General features: G+C 55.2%; 1 protein-coding gene across 2 annotated transcripts; it reads left to right on the forward strand.

The window, feature by feature from the left end:
- The first annotated feature begins 1 nt into the window (after position 1).
- Positions 2-14,151, forward strand: LOC143783114 (protein brambleberry-like). Of its 2 annotated transcripts, none has more exons than XM_077271389.1 (13): positions 2-106; positions 595-845; positions 1,040-1,168; positions 1,242-1,427; positions 2,045-2,267; positions 2,474-2,590; positions 2,725-2,904; positions 9,989-10,195; positions 12,537-12,678; positions 12,764-12,825; positions 12,970-13,151; positions 13,301-13,401; positions 13,746-14,151. In XM_077271389.1, exons 2-13 carry the CDS (start codon positions 603-605, stop codon positions 13,882-13,884), a joined length of 1,911 nt encoding a protein of 636 aa, XP_077127504.1. In that variant the 5' UTR covers positions 2-106; positions 595-602; the 3' UTR covers positions 13,885-14,151. The 2 variants fall into 2 exon arrangements, with proteins under 2 accessions (XP_077127504.1, XP_077127503.1); XM_077271388.1 differs by having other exon boundaries at positions 14-142.
- Positions 14,152-15,313: the final 1,162 nt, after the last annotated feature.

A 15,313-nucleotide genomic window follows, 5' to 3' on the forward strand; every position in this document is an offset into this window, starting at 1 on the left:
GGCGTGACGTCACTCACACGATCTTTTATAAAAGATGTCGGCGCGAGAGATTCGAGCATTGAAGAGACGGCAGGTGAAGTGCAGCTGCTGCCAGCGGGCTGCTCCGGTACGCGGCTGTCCACACCGACCGACAGCTGCTGCGGTAACGTTATTTGTGACACTGTAGTAATGCCGGCCGGGTATCACTCCTGACACTGCACCGCCCCCTGTGGTGAGGATGGGGTATCACTCCTGACACTGCACCGCCCCCTGTGGTGAGGATGGGGTATCACTCCTGACACTGCACCGCCCCCTGTGGTGAGGATGGGGTATCACTCCTGACACTGCACCGCCCCCTGTGGTGAGGATGGGGTATCACTCCTGACACTGCACCGCCCCCTGTGGTGAGGATGGGGTATCACTCCTGACACTGCACCGCCCCCTGTGGTGAGGATGGGGTATCACTCCTGACACTGCACCGCCCCCCTGTGGTGAGGACGGGTTATCACCCCTGACACTACACCGCCCCCTGTGGTGAGGACGGGGTATCACTCCTTACACTACACCGCCCCCCTGTGGTGAGGACGGGTATTACATCTCCTTTTTTTCCTGCAGCTATCGTGATGTCTCCCGGCAGCCATGTCTTTCTGCTCTTCTTCGTCCTCTGCCTTCCTGCAGGGAGTGGGGCTTTTTTTGGCTGGTTCACCCGCAAGTCTCCCAGTGACTCATCTGCCCCCCAGAAGGAGGCGGCCCTGGACCCCCGGTCTCTTTCCAGCGCCCCCTTTGAGATGACCACTTCTGATGAGAAGTTTTTAGCTGAAGCCAAAATCCTGGAGCTGTCGCCTCTGGACAGCTGTCACTACAAGGTGCGGAGGGTGGGGGTCCTGCTCTGTTCATCCTGATGTACTCCAGTCACACCCAGAGCTGCATCCACAGCAGATGACCGTCCGACTGCCCCTCCCCCAATAACACGGCAGTGCAGAGGCTGTAAGGCCCCGCAGCTCTGGATGTGACTGGAGTACGGGCCTTGTGCGGTGATGGCGCCTCCGTCTCCTTACAGGTCGTCAGTCAGCTGAGGGCGTCGTGCACAGACATGTCGGAGGAAGAGATCGCCAAGCTGGGGGTCTCGCTGTTCAACTGCCAGGCAGAAGTGGAGGGGCGGCGGACGTACCCCTGCACGGAGGACATGGTGAGCAGGACAGGCGGTGCTCAGCAGAACTTCTTACACCGTGCGGTTTACTGAGTCGGTCCATTGTCCGCAGACCCTCGCCGAGTGCACGTCCCCCATGGACCCCGACACCTGGAACGCCTACCACATTGTCAGTAACCGGGCGCGCTCCGTCTGCTACACCACACGACAGCTCCACTTCCGCCGACGCACCGAGCTCACGGTCAACACCCTGGTGTCAACGGCCATGGACCAGCTGGAGGCCATGAAAGTGCTGAAGGTAACCGAGCACGATGGGGGGTGGGAGACGGGGGCTGGTATTGAGGCCATTCATGTTTAAGCAGCACGGTCAGATGCCCACCCTGACCCAGAATCTGAGCACAGGAATAGATGTCCTTCCACCCACAACACTGAGTGCGGCGTCTGTCGGCGCTTCCCCGCGAGTGCGGCGTCTGTCGGCGCTTCCCCGCGAGTGCGGCGTCTGTCGGCGCTTCCCCGCGAGTGCGGCGTCTGTCGGCGCTTCCCCGCGAGTGCGGCGTCTGTCGGCGCTTCCCCGCGAGTGCGGCGTCTGTCGGCGCTTCCCCGCGAGTGCGGCGTCTGTCGGCGCTTCCCCGCGAGTGCGGCGTCTGTCGGCGCTTCCCCGCGAGTGCGGCGTCTGTCGGCGCTTCCCCGCGAGTGCGGCGTCTGTCGGCGCTTCCCCGCGAGTGCGGGTCCTCTGTCGGCGCTGCCTGCCCCCTCCTGGGTGCGGGTCCTCTGTCGGCGCTGCCTGCCCCCTCCTGGGTGCGGGTCCTCTGTCGGCGCTGCCTGCCCCCTCCTGGGTGCGGGTCCTCTGTCGGCGCTGCCTGCCCCCTCCTGGGTGCGGCCTTCCCCCTCCTCTGACATTACGTCTCTTCCCAGGATGGGCAGGAGGAGCTGAAGGAGCTGACCTCGGAGTCTCTGCACAGGGTCCTGAGCAGCCAGGACCACCTCCTGACCCAGCAAGAGCAGCTGCAGAACAACCAGGAGAAGATGGAGGGCTCCATCAGCGGGAACCTGCAGCTGCTGGCGGAGGAGAAGGCGCTGATCGCCAGTGGGCACCACCTGGTGGTGGACATGATCGAGGGGATCACACGAAACATAGGTATGTGGGAGCGGCAGCGTCTCCGGAGCGCCCCCTGCTGCATCGCACTCCTGGTAAAGACACCACAACTCTCAGCAGACGCTGCCAACCATGTGGGGTCTGCAGAGACTCTGCCCCTGGGGACCCGACAGTGGGGAGACATCCGGCTGTGGACTCCTGCACCCATCCTCCGCTCGCTGATGGGGGTCTTTCTTTCCTTTCTGTAGAGAATGTGAGTGGGCACCTGACGGCGCAGGACGCGGAGCTGCACAAGGGGCATAAAGCCATCATGGCCGACCTCGCAGAAGTCCGAGCCAGGTCACGTGATGTCTATGCCAAAATCGGTGAGTGCTAGACCCGATGTCCTGGTATCACAGCTGAGGGTTTGTTACAATGTATCAGCGCTGCTGGCTGTGACTGTGCCGGCTGATTATGGCTCCTCTCTGCGGTGACCGCTGTTGTTCTCTTGTATCTGCAGAGTCTAACCTGGCGCTGTTCCTGTCCTACCAGGACCGCAGCGCGCTGCACTACGACGACCTGATGGAGAAGCTGCAGCGCATGAACCGGAGCCTGAGCGCCGCGCTATACGCCATGGAGCACATGCACCGCAGCGTGGAGCACCGGCTCAGCTACATCCAGGGGTTCATCATCTGGGCAGGTAAGGAGCTGCCGGGGGTGTCTGCGGGGAGAGACATCCAATATGCACCTTGCCTTAAAGGTGAATTCTTGTAGCTTGGCCACCGCCGCGATGGCTCCTTGTTTCGCCATATTGTCACCCAGCAGTGCCGCGAGGCAGCGGAAACACTGTAAGCCAGGCTCAGAGCAGCGATGGCAGCGCTGGTTGTCAGACGCAGGTGTTGTCAGATACTCAGGTGCATGTCACAATAATGTGAATATGCCATGTTTGAGTATCTACCTAAAAGTACATTGGCTTTTCAGACACACGCTGTGGCCTTTCCGACCCCTCTCTTCCCACTCAGCCTGTGGGTGTAATCCAGAACCCCTCATTCCCCCCTCCCTCCCTCAAGAATTTTTATTCGGACTCCCATGACAGCACTACGAGAGAGGGGATCCGCCCTTCAGGAACAGGAAACCTACAGAGATACAAAAGGGCGGCACCTCTCCCTATGCATCAGTTGGTTTCCTGTTCCTGGAGGGACAGGATCCTACAGATGAAAATCTCCGTAGTGGATCCCAGGCCGGCCGGCCGAATCTGGTAGCGGGGGGGTCTCCTACCTCGGCCGGTGCGGATGTCCCTGGAGGCGCCACGGTGGTCCTGGCTAGACTGCACGTCGGTGGAGTATGGCAGCAGGGAGCAGGGTCCGGAGGATTGCCTGATCTCCATTCTATGCCGGCGTTGGTAAGTATATGCCCCCCTTGGTTCTTGCAGCGATGCAGCGGTGGAGTGGGGTAGCGGTGACGGGAAAGCGGCGCCGACCGGAGCGCTGTCGCACATCTCCGGCGTCCTGCACCGCTCCCAGGAGCGTTTCCGGAGTGCTGTGACGCCGGGGGCGGAGTCGGCAGGCGCTTACGGGTTACTGGATGGCTGCGCATGCGCAGTCTATCCAAGATGGCGGCGCCCATCGATCCTGGACACCGGATTCCCCACTAACTACCGCTGACCTCCCAGCTGCGGTCTGGTCAGCAGAAACCAATGGGATGACGCCAGGCAGTCTGCTGACCGGAACCCAGGGGGGATTTAAGCAGGTGTCGGATTTAGAACCCTGCTTTTGGTCACACTTCCATCATGGAGAGTGATGGTGAGCAGCCTCAGCTACTGGATGTGCGACAGAAGCCCTTGGAGAAGGAGCATGTCAGGAGTGACCAGTCCAGCCGCAAAAGCTCGTCCAAGCAGGGATCGAGAGCTTCGACTGGGAAAGAACCCCCTCGTGTTCCGGTACCTTGATTTGGCGTACACTGGTAAGTGATCTACGTGAATGTTCACTCAGTGACGCGGGCCCCCTTATACTTTGTCATTCTAGGGGAAGAGAAGTGCAAAGACGAAACATAAGGAGTGCGCCCTGTGCGGAATCCCTTTACCAGATTCTTATCCCAAAAAATTATGTGCCCCCTGTATACAACAGACGGTGAGGTCTACAGGTGTGGTAGGGGTTAAGGGACATCAGGTCGGATAGATGGTATCACCTTATTGTCCTCCCCTAGGTAGCGGAAGAATCTGCAAATACGGCTAACTTAAAAGAGGTGATCCGTATGGAAGTAAGGGAATCCCTGCGGTCTCTATCCCAGGCGGGAAGTTCAAAACCTAAAACTCCCTTAATCTCTGAATCTTCGGAGGAAGAAAGAGAGGAAGGTTCCTATGGCTCTATTCCCTCTTCCTCGTCTTCGGAAGAGGACTCTGGCCGGTTTTGTCTACCGCTGGACCGAGTGGACAAACTAGTTAAATCGGTCAGGGGTACCATGGGCCTGGAAGAGCCTAAAACACAACCTTCCAGGCAGGAAATAATGTTCAGCGGATTAGACCATAAGAAGCGCAGATCCTTTCCGGTGATAAAGTTCAAGATTTAATTCTCCGAGAGTGGAAGAAGCCGGAGAAAAAAGGCTCGTTACCACCAGCTTTAAAACGCAGGTATCCCTTTGAGGATGCAGCCGTTGATACCTGGGACAAGGCCCCTAAGCTAGATGCGGCGGTGGCGAAAGCGTCCAAAAAAGCCTCATTACCCTTTGAGGATATGGGGACCCTTAAAGATCCGCTCGATAGGAAGGCAGACACCTTCCTTAAAGGTACCTGGGAGATGGCGGCCGGATCTCTGAGACCAGCGGTGGCCGCAACGTGTACAGGCAGATCCTTAATGGTCTGGCTGGATCAGTTAGAGTCACAACTTAAGGAAGGTGCATCCAGGAATACAATCCTGAATGCGCTCCCAGTGATTCAAGATGCTGCGGCCTTCCTGTCGGACGCTTCACTGGATTCCGTCAGAATGGCGGCCAGAGCAGCAGGTCTTTCTAACGCGGCTCGTAGAGCCTTATGGTTAAAATGTTGGTCTGGTGACATCCAATCAAGATCCAAGCTCTGCGCTATCCCATGTAAAGGGGAATATCTCTTCGGACCAACTCTGGATGACTTGCTTGAAAAAGCAGGTGATGATAAGAAGAAGTTCCCTAATCTGGCATCAGCATCTTACCGTCGCCCCTTCAACAGAAGGAGGTTTGGTCGCGGAAGGAAACGCGCGTCCTCACACTCGAGAGATAATTTCAGATGGGAGGATAGACGCAAGAGGTACGGGCTATATGTTCCGCCGTTCCTCAAAAGAACGTAAAAAGTCAGACCAATGACTAGCAATCCCTGTGGGAGGGAGATTGGCAGCCTTCTCTTCCGCATGGTCTGACCTCACAAATAGTGACTGGGTCCGAGGCATTATATCAGACGGTCTGAGACTGGAGTTTGACCATTGGCCTCGGGATAAGTTCAAATTAACCCCCTTACGTTCCTCCTCTATTGAACAAACGGCTTTGGAAGCTGAAGTCACCAATTTATGTCTTAAAAAGGTGCTGATTGAGATCCCAGATTCAGAAAGAGGAAGAGGGTTCTACTCTCCTCTATTTCTGATTCAAAAACCAGATAAGTCATTTAGGACCATCATTAATCTTAAATCTCTTAATGAATTCCTGGTTAATAAAACCTTCAAAATGGAGTCTATCAGTACTACAATAAAGATGTTGTTCAAACACTGCTTTATGGTAGTTGTAGATCTTAAGGATGCATACTATCATGTTCCTATCCATGAGAACTTCCAGAGGTTCCTGAGGGTGGCGGTGTCTATAGAGGGAATTGTTCGTCATTTTCAATATCGAGCCCTTCCCTTCGGCATTTCTGCAGCTCCTAGGGTATTTACCAAGGTAGTCGCTGAGGTTATGGCATATTTGCGAGAATCCGATATCCTCATAATACCTTATCTGGATGATTTCCTTATTGTGGGGAATTCAGCAGATCATTGCCTTTCGCAAGCAATGACAGCCATAGCCAAACTAGAACATCTGGGCTGGATTATAAATTATGACAAATCCCGTTTACAGCCCCTAAAAATTCAGAGATTCCTCGGACTGTTATTAAATTCTGAGACCCAACAATGCTGTCTGCCGCCTGATAAATTACTCCACATTCAACAACAGGTGTTGAAGGCGATTAATAAACCATCCATGACCCTTAGACAGGCTATGTCACTGTTAGGATCCCTAACTTCGTGCATTCCTGCCGTCCGTTGGGCCCAATTCCATACCAGACCTTTACAGTTTGAGGTTCTGGACAATGATAGAGCCTTACAGGGGTCCTTGCAGGTCCAGTAGTACTTACATCTCTCAGATGGTGGCTAGTAGAAGGCAATCTGTCGGCAGGAGTTCCCGGGGTGACACATGTGACTCGTGTAATAACAACTGACGCCAGCCCTACGGGATGGGGGGCGCACATGGGTGACATCGTAGTTCAAGGGCTATGGGACCCTCAAACATCAGCTTCCTCCAATCAGAGAGAGTTAATGGCTATTGAGCTAGCAGTTAAAAAACTCCTCGTGTATCTACAGGGTCACCATGTCAAGATCCTCTCCGACAACCAGGTGGCAGTAGCCTACGTAAACCACCAGGGTGGAACACACTCCGAATCTCTGATGGATGTAGCAGACCGCCTTCTCCAGACAGCAGAGAGCAATTTACTATCTTTAACTGCTCTACATTTAAAAGGGAAAGAAAACCTAAAAGCGGACTTTCTAAGCCGCAACACCTTAAAACAAGGGGAATGGTCCCTGAACAGAGACCTCTTCGGTCAGATTGTCCACATGTGGGGTCATCCAGACGTGGACCTGTTTGCCACCAGGGACAACAGAAAAACAAAAAAATTCTGTTCTCTGAATCCCAGGGAGAATCCGTTGGCAGTGGACGCCTTCCTGAACAAATGGGACTTCCGTTTGGCTTATGCGTTTCCCCCGCTGGGCCTATTACCTCTTGTGGTCAGGAAAATAAGGGAGGACCGAGCAAGGGTCATACTGGTCGCCCCTTTCTGGCCCAAGAGAGCTTGGTTCGCGTGGCTCAGGACCATGTCGGTGGAAGACCCCTGGGTACTTCCGGACATTCCCAATTTACTCCATCAAGGTCCGATCACCCATCCGCAGGTGAAGGGGCTCCATTTGACGGCATGGTGTTTGAGAGGTCATTATTAAAAAACAGAGGTTTTTCCCCAAACTTAATTGATACCCTTATGAAGAGTAGAAAAAATATAACAACAAAGATCTACTCTAGAACCTGGAGGAAGTTCTTGGCCTCTTCAGATTTCAGAATGGAAGAAGGGTTACCAATTAACCAAATTTTAGAATTCCTGCAGAAAGGGTTAGAGCTAAACCTATCCACGAGTACACTAAAAGTACAAGTCTCAGCCCTGGGGGCCCTGTTTTCTTGTAACGTTGCTAATAACTATTGGGTATCAAGGTTTATAAAAGCTTCTAGTAGAGCTAGACCTATACACAAGAACAGGTCGGTACCTTGGGATCTCAACCTAGTCCTGTCAGCCTTGACTAGAGAACCGTTTGAGCCCTTACATTCTGCTTCAATTAAATTATTGTCCCTCAAGACAGCGTTCTTGGTAGCGATAACATCTGCTCGTAGAGTAGGGGACATTCAAGCGCTCTCTAGACTCTCCCCATATACAGAGTTTTTACAGGACAGAGTAGTCCTAAAACCGGACCCCGCCTATTTGCCAAAAGTCACCTCACATTTTCACAGATCACAGGAGATAGTGTTACCATCATTTCTCCCTAACCCCTCTAACGCTAAAGAAGAACTACTCCATACATTAGATGTTAGGAGATGCCTGTTAGAATATATCACGGTCACTAACGCTTGGAAGAGAGAGGATGCGTTATTTTTATCCTTCCAAGGTCCTAGGAAAGGGCTTAGAGTTTCGAAGTACACACTAGCGAAGTGGATTAGGGAGGCTATCTCTCTGGCTTATACTGCAGGTGGGGTCCGGCTCCGCAGAATCTGAGGGCGCATTCCACCAGGGCCATGGCTACATCCTGGGCGGAAAGATCTGGAGTATCAATCGACCAGATATGTAAGGCAGCTACGTGGTCGTCCCCTTCCACCTTTTTCAAGCACTATCGGTTGGACTTGGGGTGCTCCTCTGATCTCACCTTCGGGTTAAGGGTGCTACAAGCCATAGTCCCTCCCTAAGGTAGTTTTACATCTCTGTAATTCTCTCGTAGTGCTGTCATGGGAGTCCGAATAAAGCATTAAGCTACTTACGGGTAGCGGCATTTTTCGGAGGCCCATGACAGCACCCTTAGTTCCCTCCCTATTCACGTGGGGGTTGCACTTCCTATAATGTATATAATGAGATATATATAGATCTCACGTGTGGTATTTGTATTGGATTAGTTTTGTATATAAACTATATATAATATTTGTGTGCTACTAACCGCGGTAGTCCTCTCAGGCTCTAATATACAACTGATGCATAGGGAGAGGTGCCGCCCTTTTGTATCTCTGTAGGTTTCCTGTTCCTGAAGGGCGGATCCCCTCTCTCATAGTGCTGTCATGGGCCTCCGAAAAATGCCGCTACCCGTAAGTAGCTTAATGCTATCTGGCTTCAAAGTGAAAGTACAAGTAGAAGCACAAGGAGGAACAAACCCAGGTTTCTATGTCCTTGCAAATCAAAATATCAGCACCGATTAATGATAGAAGTGGGACAAATACATTTTTGGCATATACTTCAGTAGAACTATCAGCCAGTGAGTTTTCCAGGTTCCAGAACCAGCTCAGATGAGAAACAGATTACTACGGAACTGGGTCACCCAACCACCCCATGTCTATACTTAAACAAATCCCTATGGAACACTGAGCATAATGACATGGGTGTCCTCTTTCTAAGAGGTTCCTATGCCAAGATATCCGGGTTGAGGATTTTTCATACTGTTAAGATAGGGGAGTATCCAGCCTCTAAGTGAGGTCACCACAGGGGGAGGGCTTTGGTTTTAGGCTAGGAAATAAGTGAGTGAAGCAGCAGTCTTCTAGTGTCTGTCTGGGGTCTAGTTGTTATTCAAGGGTGATGCATCTGCTCGCCCTTCCCCCACAGCACACGGTCAGCCATCAGATGATATGGCATAACGAAATGTAAGTGTTTTTCAACCTTGATCCCATTTTATTCGTAATTGTATTGTACATATATTTGTCTTCTTTATAATATCTTTTTATACCTCTGTAAACACTGCCTACCTTTTTTAGAGTAAAATATAAAATTACTAGCTTTGTCGCTCCTTGCTCTATAACGTATGGTCACGTCCTCTGAAGTGAATTCACCAATCTGGGTAGGCTCCGAACCCGTTAATAATTAAGAAATTGGACATTGTGGCACGGGATTTGTTCTGTGCGTTTGGGAGGCTTTGTAGCGATCGGCTGCGTCGATAATTATTGTTCCCGCCTGAGTGGGAGTAGTTATATCACCCTTACTGCAGTGTGCCCATTAGCCAGTACAAAGTAAGGCAGACTTTCTGGTGCCAAATTACCCTAGGTGCAGAACCTAATCTGACCTGAGGGTAAGGGGGGCGCCAGAGAGCTGCAACTTCCAAACCGGAAGTGGGATATAGATAAATCCCCTTCAGAAAAGAACCAGGGGCAACCAAACAACCCCGGTTCAGGACAAATTGGTGAGAGTGGTGGGGATGATAAACGTATCCTCCCCGTGAACCGTGACAGTGCATTACTGCGGATAATCCGCCCACGACTTCTGTTCACAGGCGGGAACCTGGACGCCATTTCCACGTGTGTCCTTCATGGCGCCTACTTCCTTCTCCTGGCCCTGCTGATGACGTTCCTGCAGACCCCCGGCTTCTCGCGCCTCGTCCTGCTGCTCCTGATCCTGCTCAACGCAGTTTCTGAGCTCAACCACAACACGTCGCTCGGGTTCAGATCGCTGACGGCGTTACTGGTGTGCACGGTGATAGGTGAGCGCAGACAGCGGGGAGCGCCGGGGAGGGCGGTGATAGGTGAGCGAAGACAACAGGGGGCGCCTGGGGGGGGCGGTGATAGGTGAGTGCAGACAAGGGGGGGGGGGGCGGTGATAGGTGAGCGCAGACAGCGGGGAGCGCCGGGGGGAGGGGCGGTGATAGGTGAGCGCAGACAACTGGGGGCGCCTGAGGGGGGGGGTGATAGGTGAGCGAAGACAAGTGGGGCACCTGGGGGGGGCGGTGATAGGTGAGCGCAGACAAGGGGGGGCAGTGATAGGTGAGCGCAGACAGTGGGGAGCGCCGGGGGGAGGGGCGGTGATAGGTGAGCGCAGACAAGGGGGGGCACCTGGGGGGGGCGGTGATAGGTGAGCGCAGACAAGGGGGGGCAGTGATAGGTGAGCGCAGACAGCGGGGAGCGCCGGGGGGAGGGGCGGTGATAGGTGAGCGCAGACAAGGGGGGGGGGGGGGGGGCGGTGATAGGTGAGCGCAGACAGCGGGGAGCGCCGTGGGGAGGGGCGGTGATAGGTGAGCGCAGACAAGGGGGGGCACCTGGGGGGGGCAGTGATAGGTGAGCGCAGACAGCGGGGAGCGCCGGGGGGAGGGGCGGTGATAGGTGAGCGCAGACAGCGGGGAGCGCCGGGGGGAGGGGCGGTGATAGGTGAGCGCAGACAGCGGGGAGCGCCGGGGGGAGGGGCGGTGATAGGTGAGCGCAGACAGCGGGGAGCGCCTGGGGGGGGCGGTGATAGGTGAGCGAAGACAACGGGGGGCGCCTGGGGGGGGCGGTGATAGGTGAGTGCAGACAAGGGGGGGGGGGCGGTGATAGGTGAGCGCAGACAACTGGGGGCGCCTGAGGGGGGGGGGGGTGATAGGTGAGCGAAGACAAGTGGGGCACCTGGGGGGGGCGGTGATAGGTGAGCGCAGACAAGGGGGGGCAGTGATAGGTGAGCGCAGACAGTGGGGAGCGGTGATAGGTGAGCGCAGACAGCGGGGAGCGCCGGGGGGAGGGGCGGTGATAGGTGAGCGCAGACAGCGGGGAGCGCCGGGGGGAGGGGCGGTGATAGGTGAGCGAAGACAACGGGGGGCGCCTGGGGGGGGCGGTGATAGGTGAGTGCAGACAAGGGGGGGGGCGGTGATAGGTGAGCGCAGACAACTGGGGGCGCCTGAGGGGGGGGGTGATAGGTGAGCGAAGACAAGTGGGGCACCTGGGGGGGGCGGTGATAGGTGAGCGCAGACAAGGGGGGGCAGTGATAGGTGAGCGCAGACAGTGGGGAGCGCCGGGGGGAGGGGCGGTGATAGGTGAGCGCAGACAAGGGGGGGCACCTGGGGGGGGGCGGTGATAGGTGAGCGCAGACAAGGGGGGGCAGTGATAGGTGAGCGCAGACAGCGGGGAGCGCCGGGGGGAGGGGCGGTGATAGGTGAGCGCAGACAGCGGGGAGCGCCGGGGGGAGGGGCGGTGATAGGTGAGCGAAGACAACAGGTGGCGCCTGGGGGGGGCGGTGATAGGTGAGTGCAGACAAGGGGGGGGGCGGTGATAGGTGAGCGCAGACAGCGGGGAGCGCCGGGGGGAGGGGCGGTGATAGGTGAGCGCAGACAGCGGGGGGCGCCTGGGGGGGGCGGTGATAGGTGAGTGCAGACAAGGGGGGGGGGCGGTGATAGGTGAGCGCAGACAACTGGGGGCGCCTGAGGGGGGGGGTGATAGGTGAGCGAAGACAAGTGGGGCACCTGGGGGGGGCGGTGATAGGTGAGCGCAGACAAGGGGGGGCAGTGATAGGTGAGCGCAGACAGTGGGGAGCGCCGGGGGGAGGGGCGGTGATAGGTGAGCGCAGACAAGGGGGGGCACCTGGGGGGGGCGGTGATAGGTGAGCGCAGACAAGGGGGGGCGGTGATAGGTGAGCGCAGACAGCGGGGAGCGCCGGGGGGAGGGGCGGTGATAGGTGAGCGCAGACAGCGGGGAGCGCCGTGGGGAGGGGCGGTGATAGGTGAGCGCAGACAAGGGGGGGCACCTGGGGGGGGCGGTGATAGGTGAGCGCAGACAGCGGGGAGCGCCGGGGGGAGGGGCGGTGATAGGTGAGCGCAGACAATGTAGGGGGGCGGTGATAGGTGAGCGAAGACAACTGGGGGCACCTGAGGGGGGGTGATAGGTGAGTGCAGACAATGGGGGGCATTCCTGGGACTGCTAGGGGTCCCTGCCAGCGGAACTGCTGCACCTGAGGGGGGCTGCCTATCTGCTAGGATCTACGGCTACTGCATATCTGAGGGGGGCGCCCTCTGCCAGTGTGTGGAGACATAACGGACTTCTTGAGGTGACTGCTGTTTATCCCTCCTGCGCCCCCCGCAGGTCACTGGACACTACTGCGTTTCATTTGCTACCTGGTGAAGGTGAGGAGCAGGAAGGCCGCGCTGACGGCCCCCAGAGAGTGTCCTGTGCTCCTGCCTTACGTAGAGAAGGATGCAGGGTTTTGTAGCTCAACTCCTGAAAAGTAAGTACACCCATAATGTAATTTTAAAAAAAATAAAAATCCTAAACTAGCACAGAGGATTTCAGTAATTCTCTTGTGTGTTTAGGGCAGAGGAGGACGCCCTGCTGAAGGAGAAGCTGAGGAAGCTGGTGGACGTCAGTCACATGGGTGCGGCCTCTGGATGGCGCTCTCTCTCTTGTTCTTGTGACTCTATGGGATTTCCATCCAGAGCTGCATTTATAATTCTGCCCTGCGGCTAATGCAGGTTTTCGCCCCTTTTTTTTTCTGATGCACTCGTTCTCCCTCTTCCAGATGATTCGGTGTTGGGTAACGAGACGTTGTGTAAAGATGTGTCTGTGGTAGCGTCTCCGGCACATCAGGACTGGAAGTCGCAGCCATGGACGAGGACTCCGCAGCCGTCCACTCCCGCCATGAAACTGCGCCGACTGAGCGTCTCCATCTCAGTCCGGGGGCACGGCAGCCCCCTGAGAACGGTGAGTGCTCGGAGGAATGATGTGCTGCGGCCGCCACTAGGGGGCGATGTGTATCGGTCACAGCCTAATACCCCTGTGTCGACATCGCCCCCTAGTGTCAGCTGCAGAGATTGCACAGAGCAGATGTAAGTGTCGTCTTGTTCCTGCAGATGGCGCTGGACAGAACTCCCCAGCGACACTTGGGGGCAGCGTTTGATTCCATGTCGGAGTCTATAAGTAAAAGTCCAAATTCTTCTATTTGCAGCAACTTGTGAGTATCCAGAGTAATGTGAAGGAGACGGGAGGCATGCCACTACAACTCCCAGCATGCTCCTTCATGATCCAGTGCAGAAGCTGTGAAGCCACAGGCAGCATATCACGGCTATATACGCTGAGCCAGCTGCTGTGGAACTACTACTCCCAGCATGGCAGCTGGAGCAGATCTTACAGTGGTGCATTCTGGGACTTGTAGTGCAGCTTGTTGCAGAGACTCAATCTCTGGGGGCGGCTGTGACTATCAATGGCACTGAAGACCCGATATAACCCACCAGTAGGGGGCAGATGTGACCGATCCGGAGCGTCGCCCTCACGCCCTGCCCCTTGTTGCCCGCACAGGTCGCTGTCATCGATGTCTCCGCGCCAGTTCTGCCACGCCATCACCCGTGCGGGTCAGCCCTGCAGGAACAAGGCCAGCGGAGGGCAGGAGTTCTGCAGAGTCCACGCCGCGGGTCAGACGTCCTACATCGCCCCCTGATGGACTGATCCAGGGACTGCCCCACCTCCGCGGTCTGGGCCCCTCTGCTCGTGCTGCACTTTACTCTGCTCCATCTGGAGGAGACTTCTGCAGATTTTGCACTTTACGGGCCCCTGTGGCCCCTGATGGGATCGCTGATTGCTGGTTTGGCTCCCGCAGATTTCTGTATTTTACCTGTTTTGTGAGTCTCGGTCTTCTCTGCATTTATCTATTGTCTGTAGAAATGTTTTTATAAAGGGCCGTTTTGTAATAAACCTGAAGTCTTTACTACAAAGTGCTGTGCAACAGGGAGCGACTGAGGAGGAGCAGGGGCTCAGATCATGGGGGGCTGCCAGCTGTGACCCCTGAAGCATTTCCAATCTAAATTCCTGTATTCTCAGACACCTGAAATTCAGTCTGTATCCAACGTCTAATTGTAATCAGTCCACCCAGTAATATAGGCTGGATGTGAGGTCTGTGTGTCTCTCCCAGTAATATAGGCTGGATGTGAGGTCTGTGTGTCTCTCCCAGTAATATAGGCTGGATGTGAGCTCTGTGTGTCTCTCCCAGTAATATAGTCTGGATGTGAGGTCTGTGTGTCTCTACCAGTAATATAGGCTGGATGTGAGATCTGTGTGTCTCTCCCAGTAATATAGGCTGGATGTGAGCTCTGTGTGTCTCTCCCGGTAATATAGGCTGGATGTGAGCTCTGTGTGTCTCTCCCAGTAATATAGGCTGGATGTGAGGTCTGTGTGTGTCCCCCAGTAATATAGGCTGGATGTGAGCTCTGTGTGTCTCTCCCAGTAATATAGGCTGGATGTGAGCTCTGTGTGTCTCTCCCAGTAATATAGGCTGGATGTGAGGTCTGTGTGTCTCCCAGTAATATAGGCTGGATGTGAGGTCTGTGTGTCTCTCCCAGTAATATAGGCTGGATGTGAGGTCTGTGTGTCTCTCCCAGTAATATAGACTGGATGTGAGCTCTGTGTGTCTCTCCCAGTAATATAGGCTGGATGTTAGGTCTGTGTGTGTCTCCCAGTAATATAGACTGGATGTGAGGTCTGTGTGTCTCCCCCAGTAATATAGGCTGGATGTGAGCTCTGTGTGTCTCTCAGTAATATAGGCTGGATGTGAGCTCTGTGTGTCTCTCCCGGTAATATAGGCTGGATGTGAGGTCTGTGTGTCTCCCCCAGTAATATAGGCTGGATGTGAGGTCTGTGTGTCTCTCCCAGTAATATAGACTGGATGTGAGCTCTGTGTGTCTCTCCCAGTAATTTAGGCTGGATGTGAGGTCTGTGTGTCTTTCCCGGTAATATAGGCTGGATGTGAGCTCTGTGTGTCTCTCCCAGTAATATAGGCTGGATGTGAGGTATGTGTGTCTCTCCCAGTAATATAGGCTGGATGTGAGCTCTGTGCGTATCTCCCAGTAATATAGGCTGGATGTGAGCTCTGT

Source organism: Ranitomeya variabilis, chromosome 6 (assembly GCF_051348905.1).
Source record: "Ranitomeya variabilis isolate aRanVar5 chromosome 6, aRanVar5.hap1, whole genome shotgun sequence".
In the NCBI taxonomy this organism is placed as follows: Eukaryota; Metazoa; Chordata; class Amphibia; order Anura; family Dendrobatidae; genus Ranitomeya; species Ranitomeya variabilis.

Excerpts from the sequence above, each read along its gene's own strand:
- LOC143783114 (XM_077271389.1), top strand. The coding sequence starts at position 603 with ATGTCTCCCGGCAGCCATGTCTTTCTGCTCTTCTTCGTCCTCTGCCTT. Across the intron at positions 2,905-9,988 it reads GGGGTTCATCATCTGGGCAG|GCGGGAACCTGGACGCCATT; the intron begins GTAAGGAGCTGC and ends TTCTGTTCACAG. Across the intron at positions 10,196-12,536 it reads ACTGGTGTGCACGGTGATAG|GTCACTGGACACTACTGCGT; the intron begins GTGAGCGCAGAC and ends CGCCCCCCGCAG.